Raw genomic sequence first — 25,427 nt, forward strand, 5'->3', positions numbered from 1 at the left:
ATGCTTCAAACAATCTCCTTTTGCCCTCCACAAAAAACCCGAGAGGAGGAACTGCAACACAGTGCTGTGGTCGAGACACTGGAGAGCATGCAGTAATAGACTGGCTGAAACACAGTGTCTGTGGAGACACTGGAGAGCATGCAGTGATAGACTGGCTGAAACACAGTGTCTGTGGAGACACTGGAGAGCATGCAGTAATAGACTGGCTGAAACACAGTGCTGTGGAGACACTGGAGAGCATGCGGTAATAGACTGGCTGAAACACAGTGCTGTGGAGACACTGGAGAGCATGCGGTAATAGACTGGCTGAAACACAGTGCTGTGGAGACACTGGAGAGCATGCAGTAATAGACTGGCTGAAACACAGTGTCTGTGGAGACACTGGAGAGCATGCAGTAATAGACTGGCTGAAACACAGTGCTGTGGAGACACTGGAGAGCATGCAGTAACAGACTGGCTGAAACACAGTGCTGTGGAGACACTGGAGAGCATGCAGTAACAGACTGGCTGAAACACAGTGCTGTGGAGACACTGGAGAGCATGCAGTAATAGACTGGCTGAAACAGCAGTGCTGTGGAGACACTGGAGAGCATGCAGTAATAGACTGGCTGAAACACAGTGCTGTGGAGACACTGGAGAGCATGCAGTAATAGACTGGCTCAACACAGTGCTGTGGAGACACTGGAGAGCATGCAGTAATAGACTGGCTGAAACACAGTGCTGTGGAGACACTGGAGAGCATGCAGTAATAGACTGGCTGAAACACAGTGCTGTGGAGACACTGGAGAGCATGCAGTAATAGACTGGCTGAAACACAGTGCTGTGGAGACACTGGAGAGCATGCAGTAATAGACTGGCTGAAACACAGTGCTGTGGAGACACTGGAGAGCATGCAGTAACAGACTGGCTGAAACACAGTGCTGTGGAGACACTGGAGAGCATGCAGTAACAGACTGGCTGAAACACAGTGCTGTGGAGACACTGGAGAGCATGCAGTAATAGACTGGCTGAAACACAGTGCTGTGGAGACACTGGAGAGCATGCAGTAATAGACTGGCTGAAACAGCAGTGCTGTGGAGACACTGGAGAGCATGCAGTAATAGACTGGCTCAACACAGTGCTGTGGAGACACTGGAGAGCATGCAGTAATAGACTGGCTGAAACACAGTGCTGTGGAGACACTGGAGAGCATGCAGTAATAGACTGTGCTGAAACACAGTGCTGTGGAGACACTGGAGAGCATGCAGTAATAGACTGGCTGAAACACAGTGCTGTGGAGACACTGGAGAGCATGCAGTAATAGACTGTGCTGTGGAGACACTGGAGAGCATGCAGTAACAGACTGGCTGAAACACAGTGCTGTGGAGACACTGGAGAGCATGCAGTAATAGACTGGCTGAAACACAGTGCTGTGGAGACACTGGAGAGCATGCAGTAATAGACTGACTGAAACACAGTGCTGTGGAGACACTGGAGAGCATGCAGTAATAGACACAACACAGCGCTGTGGAGACACTGGAGAGCATGCAGTAATAGACTGGCTCAACACAGTGCTGTGGAGACACTGGAGAGCATGCAGTAATAGACACAACACAGTGCTGTGGAGACACTGGAGAGCATGCAGTAATAGACACAACACAGCGCTGTGGAGACCCTGGAGAGCATGCAGTAATAGACTGGCTGAAACACAGCGCTGTGGAGACCCTGGAGAGCATGCAGTAATAGACTGGCTGAAACACAGTGCTGTGGAGACACTGGAGAGCATGCAGTAATAGACTGTGCTGAAACACAGTGCTGTGGAGACACTGGAGAGCATGCAGTAATAGACTGGCTGAAACACAGTGCTGTGATGAATTGAACAATGTGGACCCTGTTGTAAACAAGTGTAATGCTTAATTGGGTCGTCCACTCACAGTTGACAGTCTTTGTATTGAGTTTGTGCTTAAAATGTACTGTAAATTCTACAAACTGTTAATAAATATTTCAATCAATCAATGGAGACACTGGAGAGCATGCAGTAATAGACTGGCTCAACACAGTGCTGTGGAGACACTGGAGAGCATGCAGTAATAGACACAACACAGTGCTGTGGAGACACTGGAGAGCATGCAGTAATAGACACAACACAGCGCTGTGGAGACCCTGGAGAGCATGCAGTAATAGACTGGCTGAAACACAGCGCTGTGGAGACCCTGGAGAGCATGCAGTAATAGACTGGCTGAAACACAGTGCTGTGGAGACACTGGAGAGCATGCAGTAATAGACTGGCTGAAACACAGTGCTGTGGAGACACTGGAGAGCATGCAGTAATAGACTGGCTCAACACAGTGCTGTGGAGACACTGGAGAGCATGCAGTAATAGACTGGCTCAACACAGTGCTGTGGAGACACTGGAGAGCATGCAGTAATAGACTGGCTCAACACAGTGCTGTGGAGACACTGGAGAGCATGCAGTGATAGACTGGCTGAAACACAGTGCTGTGGAGACACTGGAGAGCATGCAGTAATAGACTGGCTCAACACAGTGCTGTGGAGACACTGGAGAGCATGCAGTAATAGACTGGCTCAACACAGTGCTGTGGAGACACTGGAGAGCATGCAGTAATAGACACAACACAGTGCTGTGGAGACCCTGGAGAGCATGCAGTAATAGACTGGCTGAAACACAGCGCTGTGGAGACCCTGGAGAGCATGCAGTAATAGACTGGCTGAAACACAGTGCTGTGGAGACACTGGAGAGCATGCAGTAATAGACACAACACAGCGCTGTGGAGACCCTGGAGAGCATGCAGTAATAGACTGGCTGAAACACAGCGCTGTGGAGACCCTGGAGAGCATGCAGTAATAGACTGGCTGAAACACAGTGCTGTGGAGACACTGGAGAGCATGCAGTAATAGACTGGCTGAAACACAGTGCTGTGGAGACACTGGAGAGCATGCAGTAATAGACTGGCTCAACACAGTGCTGTGGAGACACTGGAGAGCATGCAGTAATAGACTGGCTCAACACAGTGCTGTGGAGACACTGGAGAGCATGCAGTAATAGAGACTGGCTGAAACAGAGGGTGACAGACCTGCTGTGACAGACACCTCCTGGACACTTTGACAGACATCAGACTGGCTATATAGGCTAGGCTATAGGGTGATTTTTAACTAATTTAAACCTGAGGACGATTATAAAATGTCTTCTAAAGTTCTCTGCAAAACCCTGTTTCTATTGTCAGTCCTCCGTCCTCAAACAATTTCATGTCAAGGACTCCCAAAAATATATGTAATTGGCCGCCAACCCCCATCTGAAAATATCCTGTGTGTGTGTGTGTGTGTGTGTGTGTGTGTGTGTGTGTGTGTGTGTGTGTGTGTGTGTGTGTGTGTGTGTGTGTGTGTGTGTGTGTGTGTGTGTGTGTGTGTGTGTGTGTGTGTGTGTGTGTGTGTGTGTGTGTGTGTGTGTGTGTGTGTGTGTGTGTGTGTGTGTGTGTGTGTGTGTGTGTGTGTGTGTGTGTGTGTGTGTGTGTCCCTTCCCCAGAAGCAAAGATTTGAGTTAAAAACACTCTGAAAGAATATATATTCAAAGATTTGTGCCACATTTTCACAATTTTTCAAAAAATTGCAGATCTACAAGCTTGTAGATCTGCTATTTTTCAATAGCTAAAGTGTAACATAATAATTAAAACACCAAAAGGGGTTCCCCTCCAGAATGGATTAAAAGGGTTTTCAAAGGCTTTACTTCCTCCTCATTAACATCCTTTGGCTCCTGACAAGAAATGGTGACTCTACTTCCTAAATAATTCCCCCCTGTTTTGAAACTACTGTACTGTACACTAATTGGATACTATAGTGTACACTATACAGTAGCACAATTATTTTCCAAAAAGGAAGCGAATAATTTATCATTAGTCTTCAGTCTTGAAAAAGAAACTGAATACTTTTTTTCTCCAAAGAAGTCAGTAAAAAATATGATCTTTTTGTCAACTATAAGGACTTAAAGTGAAATCATTTAAAAATGTGCTTTGTCTGCTTACAAACTGGCTACCCGTCCCTAAGGCAAGCCAATAGGATGCTTACTGACCCATCCCATGTTCTACATGCGAGTAATGCCCTCTGGAGTCCCTTGTTGCAGATTAAATCGATTTGAGAAAAGAAAAAAAAATATATATAGGCTATATCCCCTGTATCAATACAGCTTTTTATTGGCTATGATGGACACTGGAGTATCTTTGTTTTTATTAAAGTGATTTGTGCAGACCTTATATTGAGGTGTTTATTTTCCACAATGAAGATCATCTTGAATGAATGTTGAGACTGGTATATCAGATTTCGGCATGAAAGTCTCCAACTGCAGGAGTATCCTCGTGACTAAGCTTTGTTGTAATAAATCACTGGCTCCCAAAATGGGGTCTGGGTGTCCCCAGCAAAATAAGAAAGGATTAACTTTAAGCACTTGAGCCTTATTTTATTTATTTTTTGGCTGTTCAAAAATAGCAGATTGATTTTATGTTCGACAACTTTTGCCAAATACAACAGGCACAGGGGTTCGTTGAGGAGATGAAAATGTTTGAGAATTAGTCATAAATAATATCTCTCTACAATTCGAAATAAATATTAATCTATGTAAATATGTTAACAGGGACAGTGAGTGAGTGAGTGACTCTTATTATGCCTTGCTCATATTAGAATAATTAGATGTCTTGCCAGTACACCCCCCCCCCCCCCCCCCCCCCCCCCACACACACACACACACACACACACACACACACACACACACACACACACACACACACACACACACACACTAAAATGTTTGCAAACTTTAAAACAAGCAACCGATCATGTTATCTGCCCTACACTACACTCCGTGCAAGAGTTAATAGTTGACATTAACTGTCATCTAGTGGACACAATTGGAACTGCAACATAATATGATGCTGATCATCGTGGGTTCCAAAAATCGCCTTTCATTCTTTTCTTTTGTCATTCTTTTCTTCTTTAGTCTGTCTAGGTCTAGGAGATGGCCCAATCACTCTGCTTACATCAACAACTTTCCTTGGCGTAATTCTTCAGGAAAGACTATGCTGGAAAAAAACACATTAGCCATGTCTGTAATAAAATATCAAAATCTAATATAGAGTGCCCACAAAAACTTTGGCTTGGAGACGGAGTCCCTTTGTAGACTTTGTTGAAGACTTTTCCTTTAATTAAACTGTTCCGAACTAAGGCACTGGCAATGAAAACTATAAGTCCCTGTCATATGGAAGTAAAAGGAGATGTCTCTGCCTAAATCTGTATTTTGTCCTGCTATTTTTGTTTGATTTAGTTTTTTAGAGCCTAAGGGGGATGTTTTATGTGGTCTTTTGTATTTTGCATGTGTACATGTTTATAATATCGGTATATGAACAACTGCTAAATAAAGTATTTTTTTTTAATGGCATTTTTGGCAAATTCCAATGTTTGATTCATCATAAGTGTAATGATTCAAGGGTGGCCATCTCTAAGGCCTATAGAAGTCTCCATTCTAAACCTTTGGGGTGGTGGTGATCGGGTGAGGATCCAGTCAGTCCCTCTGATGCAATAGTAGACAATCATCATGTCATGGTTATCAATATGCAATATGCAGATAAATGTGTTGTCACTGAGTCAGGCAGCTAGGCCGTTTCATAACAATACGTGTCTTGTAACTCTTTATTATAGCTAAAATTTATATATTCCAATATAATTTGGGGAGCTACTTATCATACACATCTTCACAAACTTCATATGTTGCAATAAAAAGATTCTGTAGGATCGCTACATAAAGTGATTGGTCTGCTCATTCTGCCCCTCTTTTCAAACAAATTATTATTTATTTTCAAAGTATTGTTTCAGCCAGTTTAATTTCCTTTGCCCTGTAAAGCCTATACGTTCAGTTCAACAGTGATGTGCACCATTTCAATTACAAGACAGGCAAATCATTTACAGTAAATCTCACAAAGTTCTGTACTGGTCTGTGTCAGTTTTCCATCCACTACCCAGCTATGGAACAGCTATACTGTGATATCATCAAAGTCTACTTCACTAAATCATTTTAAATATAAGTGTAGAACCTATTTTATGAATACAACCTAACAATTACATTTCTTCCACTACACCCACACACTACATAAACTTTTATTTTTCTTTGGTTGGTTTTCAGGTAATTTCCCACCACTGCTGCACATTGTTGCACATTGTGTGCACATTGTTGCACATTGTGTGCACATTGCACACTGTTGCACAACATTGTTGTGGACAGTACTTGAGTCAAAGTATACCCTAGTCAAATATCACTCAAGTACAAGTGAAAGTTCCTCTGTCACGTTTGTACTAAAGTATTGGAATAGTGTAGTTGCTTATGGATTCAAAAGTACAAATTCAAAAGTACATTTTCATTTCAATATGAATGCAGTGTTGTAGTGAAAGTTAGACTTTCCCCAAAAAATTGATTTTCCAACCAAGCAATAGTACAAAATAGTAGATCTACAAACTCACAATGCATGGAATCACAACGCATTGTGAGCTTATACTGTAGATTTGGTTGGTAGATTTGTACTGGAAGTGGTTAAAGAAGCTCTTCACCCATGTTCAAACTTATCTTCAAATGATTGGTCCAGTAACGGAACAGGTGCGTGCTGGGCTAAAGAGACTTCAGTTTAAAGATGGATATAGCTCGCTCACCAGGATAGGTACAAAAATACCTAATATTCATCTGACAACATTTCGATCCTGTTGTGGATCTTCATCAGGTTCTGACCTGATGCATGCGTTAGTTCACTTGGTTGCGGTGCATTGTGAGTTTGCCTTGTAGATCTGCTATTTTCACAATATCTGTCAAACCAAATGTCATGCCTCAACTCCGACAGTTCCAAATGCTTATTGGGGTGCGGTGTCCCAAGTTCAAATATGATTATTGTGGGGGTTACGCAATGAAAACGTTGAGAACCTATTATTATAACACCCAATTAAGACACCCATGTACCAAACTACTTCCAAAAACGTCAACACCGTCCACAACCACAACACCAGAGGGTTCAACATAGATTTGGATTAAACAAGGGGTTCAATTCGATCTCCTACACTATACAGTATGCCTGTACAGTACTTCAAAACCGCTCTCAAAAAGCACTTACCACTTACAGGTGGCTGCACTTCGAAACTGGCCCCAGTATAAAAAGTCAAAGCCTAAGCCTTGAACTGTTTTCTGTACATATTCTTTTTGATTTCTAACTGTTTGTTTATGTATAGTAGCTACTGTATATTTGTATAATATCATAAATGTTTTGATAAATTGAGTATGAAGGACGGTAAGGACCTCAATGGAAACAAGACAATTTCTTGCGCTCTTGGGTTTAACACTAAAGCCGGGTGATTTTCACCCAGACAATTATATTTTTGTAATTTTCATAATGTTGCTGATGTCTGAGGTGGATGGGTCTTTCAGTACCTTCATGATGCTCAGTGACATCATAGAAGGTAGGTTTGTTTCTTATAGCATGTTATGTAGACAGCACTATAATTGTATTGTATATAGTTATAGCACGCCATAGTACATATTTATAGCATAGTAGTGAATATGTATAGTTTATTATGTATAGTGTATGTATAGTTTCATCATATAGATATTCCACTGTTACCTTCTTAGCTTACGCATGTTTCATGATAAATGCTTTTATGTGATGTATTCCCATGCTTTTGTTCTTGCTTAAATGTAAGTCGCTCTGGATTAAGAGCGTCTGCTAAATGCCTAAATTGTAAATTGTAAATTGCCCCACACCACACCCCAGTTTTTTCTACAGGCAGGTGTTTGGGTGAACTTCACCTACAGTACGTTTAGTGATAGAGTGATCCCATACACCCATAAAGTTTTTTGTTGTATTATTATTTAAAAAAAAATCACAGGACCATTCTCACATGTCCCAGGTATGGGTGGACCAAGGGAAAAGTTCCCAGCTCCATTTTTATGAATATGTTTTTAAATAATGCCCACATTTATCACCGATTTTGCAACCCTTATGATATGATGGGGCTACATGGCAGTATTACAATTGAGTACTTTTTCCACCACTGCTTGTACTGTAATTGAGTACTTTTTTTTTACCACTGCCTGTTCTTCCACCCACTACCTGTACTTTCCTGTGCTTCCTGTGTAAAATCTGAATCCCCCCACCCCCCCATCTCCCCTCACTGTATATGTATCTTTTCCCTTTTTGCTTCCTATATGATGAATTCCTGTTCTGTTCTTTAGCTACATAGAAATGTCTATTTGTATGTCTCTAAATGTTTTGATGAATTTAACAATGTGGACCCTGTTGTAAACAAGTTTAATGCTTAATTGGGTCGTCCACTCACAGTCTTTGTATTGAGTTTGTGCTTGAAATGTACTGTAAATTATGCAAACTGTTAATAAATATTTCAATCAATTCAATCAATCAATCAATTAAAGAAATGCTAATATTTAACCACAGAAACAAACATACATGATGAAGTGTAGTTCCTCGCTCTGACTGCCAGGGGGGTGGGGACTCTCTCTTGCATAGGCTTAGAGGCTACTCTTTCTTCATTGTGTGAACTCTTCCCACTTCCCACACACACACACTGACACAACTAGCGTGTTAGCTAGTTAGCGTACATAAACATGTCGTCTTCTGCTGGGAGTGGGACCGGGTCGTCGGGGAAGAGTTTTCGAGTTAGCGACGGGGACTGGATTTGTCCCGATAAAAAGTAAGCGCCGTTCGCATTTCACACATTATAAAGCACACGTACATGCCCCGGTTTGGCAATTATTTGCATGATTTGGAAGTCATTTTTGTTACAGTTAAGTTGCAGAGGCTGTGCTGTGCTGCTAGCTACAACGCTAACGCTAGCTACTTGGCTAGCCTAGTTCCAAAGGCCTGTCGTTAACACGTTGACTTGACTTTTTTTGCTTTAGTTAGCGTTAGCAAACCATTTGGTCTTCGTTGTTAAGTTCCTGCAAAGTATCGGTTCAGGATCAAACGGAACAGTCACTTTCGGGCTCCATGTTTAGCCGTAGGGGTTATCATCATCATGCTGGCTAGTACACACCGCAGGCTACTGTTCGCTAGCTTAACGTGGGGAGGCTTTTTGCAGGGTGTGCAGCAAGCAGCTGCTCCTGAAAATGTCTCAAAAGGTGTCTCTTTTCCCAGGCCTCAGTCGTCACGTCTTGACTTATAATGCAGTAAACATTCTGTTGTTGGAAGTGTCAAATTCTGCCTCGTACATGTTAAACACAAAACCCAAACTGGCTGATGCATGCACTGGATCCCAAGTTTAAAACCCATGAACCACAGACGTTTATATTCATGAACCACAGACTGATCTTATTATTCATTTGTCATATGATTATATTGTAAAGCTTTTATGCCTCTATGTGAAAAATGTCATGAATGTTGTTGTACCCTTACTTGACTAACCGGTCTTAAAATATCTTATATGTAACGTGACGTGCTGAGGCATGCAGTTAAGTTACCCTGTCAGCAGCAGTATGGGTGTTTTGGACCGAGTAGTAGTAGTAGTAGTAGCAGCCAAGGATTTCAACTACTCTGCTATATCAGATTGCAAGTCACTTGCTCATAAACAACACTAGTGACGGCCTAAAGCTATCTTTACCACTTGAACCCCATCCATCAGTACTCGCCAAAAGTGGCAGATCTGCGAGCTTACTTGTGGATCAGCTTTGTTTTTGGCGAATATAGACGGACAAAAGTACAATTAATAATGTTATTCTTGCCACAGTTGCTACTAGAAGGAAGAATGTATGATTGGTAGCAGTGCACTGTACGACTACGGACTGAAGTAATTGCTATTTTAATTTATGCTCTTCTCTTGCAGGTGTGGAAATGTGAACTTTGCGAGGCGGACAAGTTGTAACAGATGCAATCGGGGTAATGCATTAGACACTTGAGTGTTCGTAAGCATTTAGTACAAGAAGACATGATGCCCATCATCTCAAATGGCACCTTTTACTAATGCTCTCCTTTCTTGTACAGAGAAAACCACAGAGGCAAAGATGATGAAGGCCGGAGGGACAGAGATTGGGAAAACTCTGGCTGAGAAAAGTCGAGGCCTTTTCAGTGCAAATGACTGGCAATGTAAAACGTATGTTATCTTGACTTGGTAACACTATTACATTGTGCTACAACAATACTAGACATTACATGTATAGTACATTGTGCTTCAAGCTAAGGCCACAATGGAAATAAGCTCTGGAGCTTCATTCATGTACATGCATTTTTGTCAATAACAATGTCGGTCAATAAAAAAAAAACTAGCTTATATTCTGATCTATAAATTGTATTTACCCTGTACTTCCTTCTTGAAGATGTGGCAATGTGAATTGGGCCAGGAGGTCAGAGTGCAACATGTGCAACACACCCAAATATGCCAAGCTGGAAGAGAGAACAGGTAACTATTACTAAACTCCAATTTTGTACTTAACCCATTCCGACCGGGCACCCATTTTGGTGTCGGCATCATGTCTACAAGCTCATATCGCGAGTGGCACGATACGAGCTTGTAGGTCTGCTATTTTTGAAAAATCGAAGAGCGACTGACATTTTTAGAATCTGATCTCAGGTCAGAATGGGTTCATCAGACCAGTGTGTGTCCGGCGGAAACCTCGTATGAATCTGATCTCAGGTCAGAATGGGTTAATTTCTCTCCTCTGAATACCAGTTCCCCATTGTGTTTATTCCGTTTTCTATTTTCAGGCTATGGTGGAGGCTTCAATGAAAGGGAGAATGTGGAATACATTGAGCGGGAAGACTCTGATGGTGAATATGATGAGGTGAATATACCGGTTGATATGGAATCAGTAGTTTTGAGAATTCATAGAAGTTTGAGGTCCACTCAATTTATTAAGAGTAATCAAATGGAAATCACAAGCAGCACGTGTTATAGATAGATCTTTATTGTCATTGCAACAAGTACAACGAAATTAAAAAAGTGCCAACCGATCAGTGCATCATAAACTAGAATATTAAACTATAAAAGATAATGCAACAAAACACACATAACCGTACTTCATGTTATTGCACAAATCCCTATTGCACATGACATATATTGCTCAGTACACCCTTAACCGCAGCTGTTATTATTGCACAAACCCTGATTGTACTTAACTTAGAACAGCACAATACAACATGCAACGTGCAACGGATGATATGATGATGCTGCTTTCTATATCTTATCGTGAAGCACTTTATTGGTGCAACTGCAACGTTTATTTTGTTTTGGTGGAGCACTGGCATAGTTGTCCTGCAGAATAACTACTGTAGTTCTGGATCAGTGGTTTTCAAACGTAGCACAATAGACTTATTGCACATTTTGAACAATCCGCAAGGACCATCGCTTCTCCTCACCTCTATATATGTCATGGCACACAAACATTCTGAAGTTTGTATTGGGTACCTAGATTATTTCTCTGTTGCAACAATGCTTATTGGCAGTAACCTTTCTACTGCTGTGGAAAGCTTCTCTGCCAATGCAAAATGGCTTACGGGTACTATTTCTTTTGGTATTCCCTACTCTACTCATAGTACCTGGGGGTAAATAGCAATCCTGGGGGTTCTGTGTCTCCCTGTAGGATACGCGTCTCCACATAGTACTCCACACAGAGGTGTGTTTGAGTGGGATCCTATGGAGAGACACAGAGCACAGGATGTCCTAGGCTGTTCCCCTCTCTCGGGAAATACCTCCATAAAACTCGGGCCTCGGGCTTAGCAGATATATGGGAAAATGAAGGCCTGTCCCTCGGATAAGATTAGTGGAACGGCCCCTTAATGGCCTGGAGGTCTGTTGGATAAGAATAGAAGCTTGATCAATTTCCTCCCATCCATATTAGTTATATGAAAAATATTTATTGCTATAATTCCCATAGTCCTTAAAGTTAATGAACATTTCCACATTAAGAATAGGACAATTGGGCGCCTGCTGGCCTTGTGGCCCAGGCGCATGCCACATATAGGCTCTGGCTTGACAGCGTGTCGCGTGTTCGAGTCCCGTTCATGCCGACCTTTACTGCATGTCTCTCCCCTTCTCGATCTCCCACGTTCCTGTCTATATTCACTAATAACTATCAAAGGCAAAAAAGCAACCAAAAGCAAATCTTAAAAAAATAAGACAATTGCATTGAATTAAGCCAACTGTCCGTTCTTTGTATCCAGTGTACTACATTCTCCAAATAAGGGGAATGGGGATGTTGTTGTGTTTGAACCTTTATGTATGGTGAAATCCCATTGAGATGCACTGTCATGGGAGGAAAATGAGTAAACTTGCTCATTTGTCAACAGAATATATGTGACGCAGACACACCCATTTCAGCAATGCCACGGATACAGGCTTTAGTTCCGACATATCAGTCTGACTGTCATTAGACCAGACAACCTACCCCTAACCTAACTGCAAGCACGGAGAAACGCATGTCGGTCGTCGGACCAATGAATGCATGTCTGGAGCGATGGGTAATTTCCGCATGTCGGACCTTTGGTGTGTCGGATAAGCGTGCCACACCCACAATGACGGTTCATAATCCTGAGTTATCTCGGCACTGATGGAATGTTTTTGTTCATGTCTTCTTGGAACTCTGAGAAAACACTGCACTGGGTACTGGTAGTTATTTATAGTTTACCATCCTCGAAGTAGAGGCTACTTTTCTTGTGTATATTGAATGCCGCTACTGAAACTTCCGGCGAGGGGATAATAAATACTATCTTGCATTGAAAGTGGTCCCATTTAAATGTAAATCGTTAAATTATGCAATTCTAGAATGAGCACTTGGGCAGAGCTATTACTTCAGTTAGAGGCTATTATAATAATCATAGTGTTGGTGATGGACTGAACTGTAATTATATAGAACGTAAATAAAATGCTCAAAATGTATTCAGGATAATTCTTATTGAGCGAAAGCAGGAACCGCTAAAAGGGTCTTCCTTTTTCTGGTCAGAGATGATGGTCATTTATTGTACCGTCTTCAAAGCCATCTCATCTAAATCATTAAAATCAACTGATACTGTTATTGAGATGATAAATAGAATATAATTGCAATACCCCAATGCACTTACCCCTATCTGTATTTATCCATCCCTAGCAAGAATCAAGATCAATAGAGATCTATCTGTCTCTTTTCTAAACAATGATAATGAATCAGGGAATGTTCAGATCCTTGCCCAAGTGATTAATAACCTGATGGACCTGGATGAATAGCATGGAGGTATTTAGTTCTCCCTGGCCTGGTGCGAGTGTTCACTGTTTTCAAAGACATTGTGCCAAAGCAACTTGTGCAGAGCATTTTTTGTCTGTTTCACAGTTTGGGAGGAAAAAGAAAAAGTTCCGGAAACTTGACAAGAAGGAACCAACAGCAAAGGGTGCTGCTGCTGCTGCTGCAGATGACGACGATGAGGAGGACGAGGATGATGAAGAGGGAGACCTTTCTAAATACAAGTTAGATGTGAGTTTCAGTGGCTGAAGCCACACACCTCTATCCCGAGTGCAATGGATCTGTTTAACCCATTTTGACCTGAGATCAGATTCTAAAAATGTCTTCTTCCTGACAGTTTTCTGAAAAAGCTTTCTATGTCAGTCGTTCTTCGATTTTTCAAAAATAGCTAAAGCATGACATGATGCCAACACCAAAAGGGTTTCCCACCCAAAATGGGTTAATGAAATCATTGTAAAAATCTCAATGCTCCTAGGTTCAGAACCGTGACTTTGGCAATCAGATGTGATGAATTTATATAGTTGACCCATACGGTGCTTTTACTTACTTACAGATGATAAACGATGTAATCAACCTTTTTTTTCACTAGAGAAATGGTGGAGATTTTACTTTTAGGTTCCTGTGTATCAAACACGTAGCACAAATCGGTCACGCACACTCTTAACCCATTCTGAACGGGAACCCATTTTGGTGTTAGCATCATGTTATGCTTTAGCTATTGAAAAATCGAAGAGCGACTGACATTTTTAGAATCTGATCTCGGGTCAGAATGGGTTCATCAGACCCAGTGTGTGTCCAGTGGAAACCTCGTATGAATCTGATCTCAGGTCAGAATGGGCTAAATCCCCACCAGCGGCCAGCCCACAATGTAACTAGGGCTGGGGCGGTATGTATTTCTTTTGACCTCAAAAGTTGTTTCGAATGTAAAACATAATAATATAATAATCATATAAGGGGTCGTAGTAAGCGGCCTGCTCACTCATGCATTGAAGGAAGCGTGAGCTCAATTCGGGGGTCTCCCCAGGTTGGCAGAGGAAGAGTATTACAGCTTAGGGCAGGCCATGGGTTTTCAACTGGTGGTCCGTGGACCACTGGTGGTCCGTGACGGTATTGCATGTGGTCCCTAACCATGCATCTAGTAATGTAGGAAAGTGAAGATTTGTATTTTAATTTATTGTATTATCACAAGTTGAGGAAAAAGTGCAGTAAATGACATGGTGACATGATGACGTTTTGATGTTACTGGGAAGTCGGACTGTCAAGAACTTCCACAGAAAAGGGAGTTAGAATCTCAAGGGAAACCCGTACTGGTTTGTGTGGTTGAGTCACCATTATAAGGAAATGTGCCCATAATGTGTCTGCTCGCTCATGCTTACAGTAAGTTACAATGAACAGCAACATGAGTTTAATATTTTCCCACACACCACACCAATATCCCCCCTCCTCCCAACAGCAGTGGTCCCCAGGTTGATTCTCATGTCAGTGGTGGTCCCTGGTTCATAACCAGTTGAAAACCCCTGGCTTAGGCAATTGGCACCGGGTGGAAAAATGGGTTACAATATCGTGGGATAAAAATTTAAATGGAAAAAAATAAGAATCGCAGTTATGAACTCGATACTGCGGTATGCCTTACACAAGCGCGGTTATTATTGCACCCAGCCCTAAATGTAACAAATCAATCAACCATCCTCAGGATGATGACGATGACGAAGACGGCGATCTCTCTAAGTACCAACTGGACAGTGACAGTGACGAGGGGGAGAAGAAAGAAGTAGTAGAAGAAGAAGAGAAGAAGAAAAATGACAGCAAGGACGGCAAGGATAGCAAGGATAGCAAAGACGGCAAGGACGGCAAGGACGGCAAAGACGGCAAGGACAGCCGCTCTGGCTCGTCTCGCTCTCGTTCGTCGTCGCGCTCCTCCAGCTCCAGTTCCCGGTCCAGGTCCAGGTAAAAGGGTACAGGTCAAGGGTAACTCCAGGCAAAATGTCAGTATCAGCTCAATCTTCCTTCTAACTTAAATGATCCATGTCATTTTTTATAAATGTCCTGTTGTTAGTGGTGTTGATGTTCTCCTTTTACATTTTTATTTGACCCGTCCCCCATTCTGTGGTGTAAGACATGTTTGTGTGAATGATCTCTTTTCATAATACAAATAATATATTGTAATGCAAAGTCCGTCCTTTGTTCTTGGTTTTCAGCGCTGTGTGTATTATGACTTCAAATGAAGAGAGCTCACGTTGTCGATGGATTCATTGTAGAACTGTATACAGTAGTTCAGTTAAAAGAAACTGCTTTATTTTTTATTTTTGGGGGAATTTTAACTATATGCATTTTCATTGGACAGCAGATTTACTCGTTTGTTACGGATATGCAACTTGGGAGTAAAGGTGGTTGCATACTGGACCTGTTTTTTTTCGGAAAACAGACGGAAAAACGCTGCTAAAAATCTTGATCCATTGTTATGTGAACCGCAATGTAATTCCTCCCATTTCAACTGGTTCAGAAGATATTGGAAAAGGGTCTTTTCTGTTTTTCAGATCCCGTTCTAGAAGCTCATCAAGTTCCAGATCTGGTTCGCGCTCCAGGTCCCGATCCAGGTGATTTGAGGTGACATGCATTCTCTCGCTTTAAAAGAGAGAGTGTATGTATCTGGGCCAAAGCCTCCGGTGCCCACCTTGCGTTAGTACAGGAGAGAGAATACCACATTCTCCTTATCTACCAATTAATGCAGATCAATTCTACTTTTAATTATAAGGCCAATGCCAACTTGTAAATTATTCAATTGGTTCTTATTCACCTGACTAATTTAGGGTTAGACCGGGTATAATTAGGACCATCTATCAATAATGCAGATGTTGGAGTTCCCTTTAATCTGCTGACTTTGAATCTTTGATGTTGCAAAGCCTCAGAGCCCTGAATAGAGAGCTGGGTCTTTATTTATCAAGCGTCCGAGTGGAAGTGCTGACTTGGCCTGCCGACCAGGTTGCCTTGAGCAGTGATGTCAGCATAATTTGAAAGGCCCTGAAAACTACCCATGGGTCATATTTTATTCTCTTTAATTCAAAGAGCATGGGTCAAAATGCCTTCCAGTACAATGGAAGCATTATGTCAGTGCTCCAATTCAGTGAAGCTTGATAAAATAGTTGTCCCAGTTCGAGGTGTGTCCCCAGCCTCACTGACTTCCCTACTTGGTTTATCCCGTCTAAAAGATCCAGCTCGAGGTCTGGAAAGGGCTCCTCTCCCCGGAAGAGGTCGCCCTCGCCCTCCTCTCCCCGGAAGAGGTCGCACTCGCCCTCCTCCTCGCCAGAGAGGAGCGGAAAACGCAGTCGATCCAGGTCTTCATCTGGTGGGAAGAAACGGAAGCGCTCTAGATCCCAATCGTCCGAAAGGTTTGGGGTTTCTGTGGAATACCACAAGTGGTGTACTCTTACTATTGTTATTAACTTCCCTCGTTATGTTGCTCATGGGATTGTTGAAAATGATATATTTACAGTTTTACCATCTCTATATCAGTGTTGCGCTGTGCATGTTCTGATGTTGTTCATAAGTGAAGGTTCGATAACTGAGCTTCCTCACCTGACTGCTTCCCGTGGTTGTTTTTGTGTGATTTCAGGCGCCGCGGCCAGTCCTCCGGATCATCCCATTCTGGCTCCAGTTCAAAAAAGAAAGAAAAGAATAGCCCTTAAAAGTTAAAACAGGAAAACAAACCGTTAGTACAAGTGCATGTTGTGTTCTAAGAAAAGGAAAGTAAACAAACCCAGCCAGTTCATTTATACTGTTCTTTATAATCCCAACCTTGCAGTACTGTAGTGTACACATCATATATCGATGAAAAGAAGAAAGACGGTGAATCCATTCCCTTCTTGTTACCTGTTGTTACACTCTGCCTTTTTAACGCCGCCTACATCCCAGAGTATATTAAATGTCTGATAAACATTAATGTCTGATCCTGTAAGAGAAACAATTCTGCCATGAGGAGGTTGTGTCCACTTTGTTCTTTTTTTAAGCCCATTTTGATGACTGTCGTGGTATAGCATTACATTTTATTCCACTCATCTTGTGGCGATTTAGTTTTGTATGGATTTAAAGATATCTTGTCCCATGGAAAGCTCACTGTACAGTGGGTGTCAACATCTGCCTTTTTGAGATGTAATTGAAAAAATGCTATGATAATATTGTTCATAGTTTGATTTGCTGATCACTTTTCTTTGTTTTATGTTGAAGGTAAGTATTTCTTTTTTTCTTTGTGATAAGTGTTGTTTTTAATGGGCAGTAATTTGAACATGTTCTCTAACTTGGTATTAAAAATACACATTCTCAATGTTGAGACTTATAAGACATAACATTTCTGAGAATGAAAACATTTTCAATAAATGCCTGTAAAGATATTTTCATGAAATTTACCATTTTCGGCCAACTGTTTTGTAAAGCTAAAAACTGATAAAATGCAATATGCAGCCAGTCTAAACATATCAAAATTATTTCCTGACAGCATTTATAGAATGTGGTTATCGGGTCTTTTGTTGGATGAATTAACTACCATGTAAACAACAAATAAACTCCTGTCTTAAAGTATTTTTTGTTCTTAACATTTTTTCCCTAAAAGGGTGTAGACCTAAAACAGTAGCTTAATCTCAATAATGTAACTTGTTCTGTTTGTAGCCTTTTTACAGTCGGTATTTAGTGTATTATGTCCCAAGAAGGGGCTTAACGTAACCATGTAGGCCTATGGCCAAAGCCAGATTATTTTTTACTTAATATTGTCATAACGATTATTCGTAATAAGGATCTGTGGTGCACAATTTGATTTGTATATTTTATTTTCATTGTTTTCATGAGTGCGTTTCAGGGACGGATTAACCCCCACGAGGGCTCCTGGGCCGGTAATTATTTTCAGGGCCCCCATAGCGCGCGCAATATTTTGGTGTTTTTCCGTGTTTTTATCTTTTTCACCTAAATTTAACAAAATCAATGGCCAATGAAGGGCCCCAGGAGCCCTTTTCAGGGCGTCAAACCTAGTACCTTACGGTCCAATTTCCCTAAAGGGCCCCTGAGAGCCAAGGGCCACTGGCCCAATGGCTAATTTGTCCCTGGTGCGTTTAGGTGTCAAAAGTCATTAACCACATCATGTTGGGACCTATGTTTGTTGCCTATCGGGGGCGGGCGGCATCCCTGATTTTCTTGATCCTTATTGGGAGATGGGTTGTACAATCCTAAGGTTAACTCATTGTAAGTCAACTATTAATTTTTTTTATGGTCGTTGACAATTAACTCAAGCCAAAACCGCTTACACCCTACACTACTACAGCTCTGGTCAAATCATGTCTTGCCTTTCTCGTTCTTGTCGAGAGGTGGCACTTGTTACACCTAATAGGCTAGAGGGGAGGCAGATGAGTAAACCTGGGACAGAGGGGAGGTGAATTTGGCTGTTCTGTGTAGTGCTAATCCAACTAAAATTAGGTAGGGCCTCACAGCAGGTGCACGACAAAATGACGGAGGGGAAAACTGAGCGCACATCGAATCAAGTTCCCGTATTTGATTTAAAACATTACATGGTCATGGACCATGGTGATGCCGATCTATGGATATGCCTACATCATACACGATGCATGCAGCCTGTAGGTATAACCCTCTTGGGCACAAACTTATTTTTGAGACGGGATATGAGCCCCCCAAAAGTAGTTTTGTCGTTTATACCCCCCCATCATACTGCAATTGGAATGGGGAATTCTGAAACAAGAAAATGAGCGAACATGTGGCAATGTAATACGCGGAATAGGCCTAGCCTATAAAATTGACTGGGCAGATGAAAGTTATTTCTCCGTATTGGGCTGAATTTGGTGGTATTTTTCTGTTAAAAGAGCAGGATAGTTTGGACAGGCGCGTGGACCTATCGCTGATTGATTCAACTATATCGTTTTATTTAGCAAAAACATAAATGGGCTATATAAACGAATAAAATAAATCACACAGCACCTTTAACATAGGCCTATTCTCCAGAAAATAGCATTATTTTTGTTCTGTAAGAAGGAAGGGGTAGTTCTACTATATGACATTTTGAAAAATAACAATGTAGGCTTTTCGGCAGGCTAACCATAATGTATAGGATAGGCCTACTAATGATAAATTAATTAGCAACATGCGCAGTTAGATTTTCGCTTCATTTTATAAGACATTGTATAAGTGAACTACGTTACGTCACATCACCTCATTTCACCTGACTACAAGTTGATTATGTTATGTTGCGGTTGAATAAAATAGCCTACCTCAGAAAGGTTTTTATTAAATTTAATCTCCGGCTTCTCCGCAATTGAAATTAATCCACGTGCTGCAATACTGTCCTTTTTTTTAACCCACAGCATCACCCGTGACTGAGTGAGCGCAAGCGTGCGTGTTTTACTACTGAATCTGAATATGGTAATATCAAACTTTTCCATATGTCAAGGACCCCCAAATTAATTATGTAGCCTAGTATCTACTTTTGGGGCACAGACCAAAGTCTGAAAATATAATATATTGTATACCAGGCCGACCCTAGCTCTGGTATTCTCCACATAGCTCTAATGCGTTGCAGCTATATGGACCAGAGCTAGGCCGACCCATACACGATTTGTTTTGTTAAAAATGTTCCGAATTATTCACATTTTCTTTAAGATGATTTGAAAATAGCTAGCCGATCTACAAGCTCACCACACGTCACAATTAAGAGATCCAGTCAGACAATATCACATTGCCATGCGTTGTAGATCGGCTATTATCAAATAGCGGATATATTTAGGGTTAAAGTGGTCAAATGACTTTGATGCTATACCCCTCAACTGTTGAAATATACGGATCCGTTTCGCAAAGCATTTATAATTCACTGGGCGCAACCGCATCCAAGGAGTACCGCCTCCAGTGCTTAAAAGGGTCTGACGCGCTTTTACGCGCAACAGTTTTGCTGAAGCAACTTGGTCTGGAGGACTGGAGCATGTGGGACCCGTACAGTGGACGTGTGCTGCTGTGTATAAGCTTATCATCAACGAGAGGATGACTTCGGAAAACTGTGACTCCCTGAACACTTTGCAGAGTTCGCTGGGAGAGATGCTGGACACTAACGTCTCCAAACCGTTACGCGACAGCAATGCCACCAAAAGTGGCGTTTGCGGATCGGTCTCGGTTGGTTTCCCAATTACTATGATGATCACGGGCATGGTGGGGAACTCTTTGGCTCTCATATTGGTGTATATGTCTTACAGGAAGAAGGAGAATCTGCGTAAAAGGTCTTTCTTGCTTTGCATCGGATCGTTGGCGCTGACAGATCTCTTCGGACAGCTTCTGACAAGTCCAATAGTTATATCAGTTTACCGAGCCGGCCTAAAATGGGAACGCATCGACCCCTCGGGCAGACTGTGCGCTTTTTTCGGCGTGGTCATGACAACTTTCGGCCTGTGTCCTCTTTTCCTGGCCAGTGCCATGGCCATTGAGAGGGCTTTGGCGATAACAAGTCCGCACTGGTACTCCAATCACATGAAGACATCTGTGACCAAGCAGACTTTGGCGGTCATCTGGTGTCTTGTGTTTCTCTTTGCGTTGTTACCCGTGGCAGGTGTCGGGAAGTACACGCTGCAATGGCCAGGCACCTGGTGCTTCATAAGCACCGGGGACAGAGAAGTATCTGGCAATATGTTTTTCGCCATCACGTTCGCTGTGCTTGGGATTTTCTCCCTGCTTGTAACTTTCTCCTGCAACGTAGTGACCATACGGGGATTAGTGGTCCGTTGCAAAACCAAATCTGGCACTTCTCAGTCCTCTAAACAGTGGGAACGACTCACCACAGAGACTGTCATTCAGCTGATGGGAATTATGTGCGTCTTGCTCATATGTTGGGCTCCTTTACTGGTAGGTTCATTACGCGATAGTGTCTACATATCTTCTTGACGTAGTCCTGCATGGTAGAAACAGTAAGACGCCATGCTATTGCAAAGATATATGGATATTTCACTTCTCAATGTACATAATCGATACAGAATCACATAAAAATATAAATGGCTGATGTTTGATTGAACTACGGTGCGTAAATGTCAGTGACACTGCTCTGCTGATTAATAAGCCTACTCATGATTCACAAACTAGAGGTCAGTGGGTCTAAAATAGATGTCACATGTCTGATGGCTATCACATCACAATGTGTCACAGACTGTTAATTTGTGGCAGCCACTTATACCAGTTTGAGCTGCAGGTTGCTATAGCCTAGCATCGAGCCAAACTTAAGAGCTGCTTTATGGACAGAATAGTTTAATTAGGCAATTAACTAAGCTAGCTTTGCACTTGCACCCCCCCCCCCCCTTCCCATCCAACACACACACACACACACACACACACACACACACACACACACACACACACACACACACACACACACACACACACACACTCTCTCTCTTTCTCTCGCACGCACACACACACACACACACACACACACACACACACACACACACACACACTGTGACACACACGCACACAGTCCTGCATGCTTCCTTTGAGAGGCTGTTTTGCCATTATGCGAATCCACTTAGCTGAGTCCTGTTTGGGGGGTCTGCACAGTGTGTTATGAGCTCATATGCTGTCAGTCATACATACATGTAATAGTCCCACAGGATATTAATAGAAACCACATGACTGGTGATTGGTGAAGTGAATGTGTAAACTATCAACAGAATGGAATGACAGTAGTCACTGTTTTGTTCCGGGCTCATTAATGTCACAAATTGAAAAATGAAATAATAAAATAAGCAATATAATTAAATAAAGTGCCTATAAAGACAATACTGATCAAATATGTGAATGATAGATAGAACATAGTTTTTTTCTTTTTTTGACCAGACCTATCTGCAAGTCACATTAACTATGTATTTATTGTAGCTTATTTGAAAAGTCACACATCATTAAAATGATTTAGATTTCTTAACATTAATGACGTTACCCATAAAGTCTACATAATCCAATGCAACTGTGTGTTTAATGGGACCAGAGATACTGTGAATCTCTGTAAAAGTAGCCTTGATACCCAGGCTTTCATTTCGTCTGCGCGGAAATGGTTTGGGCCTAACCACAGCTTAAAAACATGAAGATCTATTCACAGTTCTTCAAGTACATTCATTATATTGTGCTTTGTTTTTATGTCTGTATAGTGGGTCCTTATGATATAGAGATTAGAGACCATATGGTAATTAGACAATAACATATGGTTATACTGTGATTACATGCAAATCAAACACAAGTCCCTAGAACTTGCAATTATCATCTCATGCTGATGCTTTCCACATAGCAGCACGCAACAAAAATGACAACACATTTTTCAACTGAAAATATCCATGGCCAAGTGACTGTAGTTGAAAGGGTGGTGTGACAAAGTAAATTTCACAAATACAGCATGTCTCTATGTAAAAACAAAAAACAACCTACCATTACCAACTATGAATTTCCTGTTACAATCTCTTCCAATGTTTTGTCCCTACCTTTCTCACTCAAAGGTGCTGATGCTGAGCATGATCTCCACCCAGACCTCCTCCCATCACTGCAAGTCACTGCGCTCCCCCACCTCCTCCTCCTCTTCCTCCCTCGCCCTGAGCAAGGACGTCCACCTAGACTGTAACTTTTTCCTCGCCGCTATCCGCCTGGCCTCCCTCAATCAGATCCTGGACCCCTGGGTCTACCTCCTCCTCAGGGAGATCCTGCTCCGCAAGTTTTGCATGGTGGCCAACGCTGTGTCCAACTGCTCTATTGACGAGCAGAAGGAGCATCAGACAGCCATGGACGCCCTCAACAACCCCGACACGGAAGCCAATGGCCTTCAGAAACCACAAGCTGAGTAGTCTGCTCACCTAGCTATGGGTTTGCGGAGGAAAGCGTGCATGCATGCGTGAAGTTAACATTTCAGATTGAAATGCAAGTGCAAATGTATGAGCCAGGAATAGAAGCACTTGCTGTGTAAGTTGCTCTGGACAAGAGCACCAGGTGAGATGCTTAAAAGGTAGATTACAGTAGATCCTGAGAGGCGTCCAGCAAATGGTCAGTTGTATTTTGTTTGTTTCAAGATACAAACAAGAAAGTTGTCTAAGACGATGCTTTCTGAAAATGAGCCTGGGATGAGAACTGTTTCCTGCCTTTGCCCGCGGACGGATATTGTGCAACAAGGAGACAAAGTATTGTCTGTTGCTGCTGTTTTAGTCAAACCAGCCAAACCTACCCCACATGTGCACTTATTTGTGTTTAGCTCGAAACACATTCCTTTTCAAGTCACCTTACCACCAGCATGTAGACTGGTGACCTGGTCACTTCCTGTCCTAGACTGTCAGAATCAATGTCCCCCCGGGGGGGATTTGGTAGAACACAGACCTACAGTAACAGTACCAAACGTGGTATAATTAGAAACAGAGGCCATAACGGTGCCAGGAAACGTCACTTTGTCTGCGTTCTTTTCTAAAAATCAATCCACCACATGGATCTCATCAATGGTTGTTCCGTTGAAACCGTTTGGAAATGGATGAAAACTGTATGAGCATACTCAAAGGTGCATTTCTGGTTCTTTTCCGTTTTCCAGTTCTGTTTATTCATACAAAAAAGTTAAAATAGTACATTCATAAAAGACCCACTCGAGATATGTGAAATGGGTCACCCTGATAAGCTATCTGAAGCTTAAGAATAGGGGCCCAGACACTAAGCAAATAGTATTTAAAATACATTGTCTACATTTGAAAAAGTGCATGCACAGCACAGTATTATACTGTAATATTTACAACCTATAAAACGATAGAAAGATTAACCCAAGCTCCCCTAGACCAATAAATATGTAAAATAATAAACAATAAATAAAGACTAGGGCAAGTGGGGAAAAACATTATAGTTTGAAGTCTCTGAGCTGCAACATTAACGATACAACTTTAATGATACCTTGATGATGTGACTTTTCATGAATGTACCTCAAATAAGAGGGGCTGTTAAATCACTTGAGACTCGTTTTTATTATCATTGCCATCTGAAATACAACTTTTGTATAAGACAAAAAAAGGGATCAATCTGACGTTGAAGCGTAAACTCAGAACTGGAGCCAATTGTAGAATATTACAGGATATTGATGAAAAGTGTAAGAATTATTTATTTATATTTGTGGTAGATGTACAGTTGTCATTTATGTAGTTAATAGTGATGATGCAACCTTATGAACTTATGTAATGAATGTTAAAAATATATGTAGTGGTTCTGTCAGTACAATGTGAATATTTTAGGTTCTCCGTTCTCCCTTTTGAGTCTGTGAGACATTGGGTAGATATAAATCATTGTACAATGCTTACAATGCCTTGCAAAAGAATTACTTCAGGCCAACTCACAGTCTCACATGAAACCCAAAGTCAGTGAGGAACACGTTGACCATTTTGTGCCAACTACGATTGCCAGATCTTGGGTCAAGTTGGGTGACAGGGTCATATGGAGGCTAGTTACAGAATACAGAGATGTGTAGCGCGGTCAATGTGTCCTTGACCAAGACATTAAAGGGCTGTATTTTGCGTGTCTTAAGTACCAGGTCTTATTCCCTAACTTGAGTAAACTAAAGACCTGGAGGCGTGATCAATGCTCTTTGGCCACTCAGAATAGCCAAATGGCATTGATCACACCTCCAGGTCTTTAGTTTACTCAAGTTAGGTAATAAGACATTGTACTTAAGACACGCAAAATACAGCCCTAAATATCTTACCTGCTCAACGCTCTGACCCTGCACTAAGAAATGCTTTTATGTGTAGGAGGGGTGCAATGAGAGCATTATCCCATTGTCTCTGACTGACTTATGCTGATGCTAATTACGCTAATTAATATCAGTGGTCATTAACATTATCATTAATATAAACATTTAAGATGAAACATTAACATGAATGATCTAGAAATCAGGTTACCAGACAACTGTGAGGAAGATTGGTTTTGCTTTGGGGAGTTAACCTACTTCTTGTACTCCCAGAAACACATTATTTCACCGTGATAGGATCACATGGATGTTGTCAAGAAGTCCGATCTCGTATTTACAGTAATTGTTTTTTTAATGTTGGTGATCTAGGATTTGAATTGTGTACTGTTGGATTCAGTGTCAATATTCCCAGAATAACATTGTCATATGGAGGGCTGATCATACTTCACAGAGCCACTGGGG

General features: G+C 41.8%; 2 protein-coding genes across 2 annotated transcripts; both read left to right on the forward strand.

Moving 5' to 3' along the window:
- Window positions 1–8,598: 8,598 nt before the first annotated feature.
- Window positions 8,599–17,814, forward strand: zranb2 (zinc finger, RAN-binding domain containing 2). The gene is made up of 10 exons (XM_083768169.1): window positions 8,599–8,730; window positions 9,859–9,911; window positions 10,017–10,125; window positions 10,349–10,431; window positions 10,737–10,813; window positions 13,334–13,474; window positions 14,937–15,190; window positions 15,781–15,840; window positions 16,453–16,632; window positions 16,857–17,814. Exons 1-10 carry the CDS (start codon window positions 8,645–8,647, stop codon window positions 16,927–16,929), a joined length of 1,116 nt encoding a protein of 371 aa, XP_083624295.1. The 5' UTR covers window positions 8,599–8,644; the 3' UTR covers window positions 16,930–17,814.
- A 2,400-nt stretch (window positions 17,815–20,214) lies between these two features.
- ptger3 (prostaglandin E receptor 3 (subtype EP3)) lies at window positions 20,215–24,746 on the forward strand. Its single transcript, XM_083766560.1, has 2 exons — window positions 20,215–21,124; window positions 22,759–24,746. The coding sequence occupies exons 1-2, from the start codon at window positions 20,273–20,275 to the stop codon at window positions 23,098–23,100; spliced, it is 1,194 nt and encodes a 397-aa protein (XP_083622686.1). The 5' UTR covers window positions 20,215–20,272; the 3' UTR covers window positions 23,101–24,746.
- Window positions 24,747–25,427: the final 681 nt, after the last annotated feature.

Source organism: Protomyctophum parallelum, assembly GCF_964188405.1.
Source record: "Protomyctophum parallelum genome assembly, chromosome: 6".
NCBI classification, from domain to species: Eukaryota; Metazoa; Chordata; class Actinopteri; order Myctophiformes; family Myctophidae; genus Protomyctophum; species Protomyctophum parallelum.

What these genes read in the sequence shown, in the direction of transcription:
- zranb2 (XM_083768169.1), top strand. Translation starts at nt 8,645, where the DNA reads ATGTCGTCTTCTGCTGGGAGTGGGACCGGGTCGTCGGGGAAGAGTTTT. An exon ending in CTGATGGTGAATATGATGAG is followed by an intron (nt 10,814 to 13,333) that starts GTGAATATACCG and finishes TCTGTTTCACAG; the next exon opens with TTTGGGAGGAAAAAGAAAAA. An exon ending in CGCTCCAGGTCCCGATCCAG is followed by an intron (nt 15,841 to 16,452) that starts GTGATTTGAGGT and finishes CCCGTCTAAAAG; the next exon opens with ATCCAGCTCGAGGTCTGGAA.
- ptger3 (XM_083766560.1), top strand. Translation starts at nt 20,273, where the DNA reads ATGACTTCGGAAAACTGTGACTCCCTGAACACTTTGCAGAGTTCGCTG. An exon ending in TATGTTGGGCTCCTTTACTG is followed by an intron (nt 21,125 to 22,758) that starts GTAGGTTCATTA and finishes TCTCACTCAAAG; the next exon opens with GTGCTGATGCTGAGCATGAT.